This window comes from Propithecus coquereli, unplaced genomic scaffold (assembly GCF_000956105.1).
Source record: "Propithecus coquereli isolate 6110/MARCELLA unplaced genomic scaffold, Pcoq_1.0 Scaffold308, whole genome shotgun sequence".
Taxonomy (NCBI): Eukaryota; Metazoa; Chordata; class Mammalia; order Primates; family Indriidae; genus Propithecus; species Propithecus coquereli.
The window spans coordinates 872,186-875,695 of NW_012148708.1; the positions used below are offsets into that span (position 1 = coordinate 872,186).

Genomic DNA, 3,510 nt, shown 5'->3' on the forward strand with positions numbered 1-3,510 from the left:
GTCAGTAAGTCATTACAAACATTTTAATACAAGCTAAATATTTAACCTCTTTGAGGGGACAGGACAGAAACACCTGTCATATATCAAAAGTCACGATAAATGTGGCATTGCATATCAATTGGAAAAGAGCAGACTATTCCGGAAATGGTGTGGCAAATGGTTAACTCCATCAAAAAAGAATAGATAAAGCCTATCATAGGAGAAGTCAAAAGGGAGAGAGAGAAGGAGGGACTTTGCAGTGGTTGTCAGTGTTACGACACCCAGCTTGGCTAAGATAAAACAAAACTCTCAATCATAGCAACGGTACCATAAGTTGGCAGTGCCTTTTCAGGGGTTAATTTTGCAACATTAAGAGTCTCAGCACTTATAACCTTTGACTTAGCAATATCACCTCCAAGAATCTAGCTTACTAAACCAATCAGGCTGGGTGCCCTGGCTTACTGTAACCCTAGCACTCCAGGTGGCTGAGGCAGGAGAATCGCTTGAGGTCAGGAGTTCGAGATCAGACTGAGCAAGAGTGAGACCCCCATCTCTACTATAAATAGAAAAATTAGCTGGGCATGCTGGCACACACCTGTAGTCCCAACTACTTGGAAGGCTGAGGGAAGAGGATAGCTTTAGCCCAGGAGTTTGAAGTTCCGGTGAGCTATAATGACAGCACTGCACTCTAACCAGGGCGACAGGGAGAGACTTTGTCTCAAAAAAAAAAAAAAAAACTAAAGATCTGATAAATTCAGATCAATAATTCCGTATTTACAATTCCATAATCCAAAAAAGACTGAAAACTCCTCTGGCAACAAACCTGTCTGGAACGGATGTGATGATGTATACAGTTTCTATTTAAATCATTCAGGTAATCAGCCTGGCCTTCAAAGCCATTCATAATTTGGCCTCAGCCTACTTTCATGAGTTTATTTAACCAACGTAGCCACCTACAGGTGCTGTCAACCTGCAACACAAAACCGCTGGCTATTCCCCAAACCTGACATACATGCCTCACAGCAGTGCCTTTGCTGAAGTTGTTCCTATATCCTGATGTGTAGTCCTCCCACACTTAAGGCCTAGCACAGGCCCCATGCTCTCTCCAGAAAGCTTCAGAGATGCCTTTCTCAATCACAACTAATTTATCACCCCCCACCCAAGATTCCCAAGCACATTTTTATACTGTTGAGGTGTATACTTCATACAATCTGAAGTTCGGCTGTGCATCTCTTTTCCGTATTTAGCCAAGGTTTCTTAGAGAACAGAAGCTAAATATTTTATTGTTCCTCCAATTTCTAATCGTAATGCTTTACACTGAGTAGCAGCTTTAGGTGACAACTTTGTACCCTAATGATGTTAAACTGAGGGATAAGTATAACCATACAGGATTAATATACAGAAATAAAATTTAAAATTCCATCACTCAACAAAAGTGTCCATTTGTGTGCTAGCAGGCAGGAGGAAAGGGAGGGGCCCAAACCCAAAAACCTGGCATAGTAACTACTGCAACAAAGGAGGTGGCAGGGTAAGAACTAGGAAAATACAAGTCTCTTCAGTACCAGAAGAATCTTCCAAGCTTGTTGGTAACATAAGTTTCTCATTTTCTAATAAGCTAATGTGGCTTAAGTCACTGTTTGGAATCTCGTCTTCAAAATGTTTTCCACCATCAAGTACAACAATCTATAAGAAATAAAATGGTAAGAGAAGCATACTCACAGCTTTGAAGAGCACAGTACATGGCTACAAAAAGGACTGAGTATTTTCTCAACCTCTCAGTATCTGTAAATCACATTCAGGCAATGAAGGGCTAGTTGTGTTCTACATGTATTAACAACTCTCCTCCCTGCCCCCATGCCACCTCCCTCCCCTGACCAACCTAATAAGACATCTTTAAAAATTTAAGGCTTCTCTCAAATTGTTTGCACATACTTGGAGAACCCAGTAGTAGAGTACTAATATTCGCACAGCTGAACTTGAGCAACACAAGGCTTATCACAGAAAGTGAAGACAACAGCAAAGTTGGACCCAGCAACCTTTACCTAAGTAACTTTTCATTACCATTACGTTGGAACAATCAATTTCTCTGCTCAACCCAGGCACCATGTCACTCTAAAGGGCACACAGCAGTTTACAAGGACACTGGAGGCCCAGAATGAAAATGCAACATTTCCCTCTATGTGCTTATTTCATAGTAATTTAAACATATATTAAAACAACACCAGCTTAAGAATTAGACTGCAAAACGCACGCTAATTTTAAAGATAAAAACATGGCCCCTCAATGCAATTTTACACTTACAGAGGACAGGGTTGAGCTATTCCTACAAATATCTAAGGCACCAAGGGCTACTGTGATTTATTGTTATTTAAAAAGACGCTCCCCTAGAATATGGCAAATGTTAACATTTACGCAATACAAACTGTGTTCTGCAATTTTTCATAATAAAAAATTATGAAAAAATCTGTATGGGAAGAACAATGTGTAAAATGTCTCTGCCTTTCGTGTCAGGTCTGCCACTGAGAATCCCATGTGCTCTGCCATGCCCCTTACACATAGGCCCGCGGAACTGAAGAGACCCTAGAAAACGTCTCTGCTCTGATAAAGCGGCATAGCTTTTACAGTTCAACAGTGAGAGTCACAAAAACACATTTCCTTCACTGATGTGGCTGCCAGGAGAGGCAAAGCTAAAAGAAAAGTCAAATGCAGGAGTAGCTCTCTCCAGTCTCTGTTTTCTAACATATTTATTTTCTGCTGCTCTCACTTCTTCCCCTTTTCAATCAAGCATCTCACGTTTCTACATTTGTTTTGTTGCTTTCCAGTTTCTGGACTGTCCCTTTCTTTTATTATTAAATAGCTCTTGACTTTTTGTAAGTCAATTCTTCACCTATACTAAGAAAATCAATTATTTTCTATAGGGAAAATTCATGTTCCATCTCTTTAGAAATAATTTTTTCTAAATGTTCTGAAAATATATGAGTGAAGTGTAATTTGTTGTATAGCAAGAATTAAATTCAATGGTTAAGAAATCATGCTTTCTGACTTAATTTCAACTTCACTACACCTAAACTTCTCTAAAAAGCATTTCTCACCCTTGAAACTTACACATGGGGTAAGTGTACAGATCATTTTCTGTAAAGGACCAGACAGTAAATATTTCAGGCTTTCTGAGCCATACAATCTCTGTCACTTCTCAACTCTGCTACTGTAGCCTGAAATCAGCCATAAACAAAACATAAACAACTGGGCATGGCTGTGTTCTAGTAAAACTATGAAAACAGGCAGCAGAGTAGATTCGGACCAGAAGCTGTGGTTTGCCAATCCCTGGCACAGGGAATAACTTTCACTTTAGATCCTTCTGCAATTATTTTATAGAAATGATCTTAAAAATTCTTATAAAGTGGCCGGGCACGGTGGCTCACGCCTGTAATCCCAGGTCTCTGGGAGACCGAGGCGGGTGGATCGCTCAAGGTCAGGAGTTCAAGACCAGCCTGAGCAAGAGCGAGACCCCATCTCTACTAAAAATAGAAA

General features: G+C 40.1%; 1 protein-coding gene across 1 annotated transcript in view; it reads right to left on the minus strand.

The window, feature by feature from the left end:
• Window positions 1–3,510, minus strand: part of CEP192 (centrosomal protein 192kDa) — a 150,089-nt gene that overhangs the window by 129,601 nt on the left and 16,978 nt on the right. Inside the window, exon 6 of the mRNA XM_012649963.1 lies at window positions 1,542–1,662. Within this exon, the coding sequence (XP_012505417.1) occupies window positions 1,542–1,662 (121 nt within the window). The remainder of the gene's footprint in view (window positions 1–1,541; window positions 1,663–3,510) is intronic.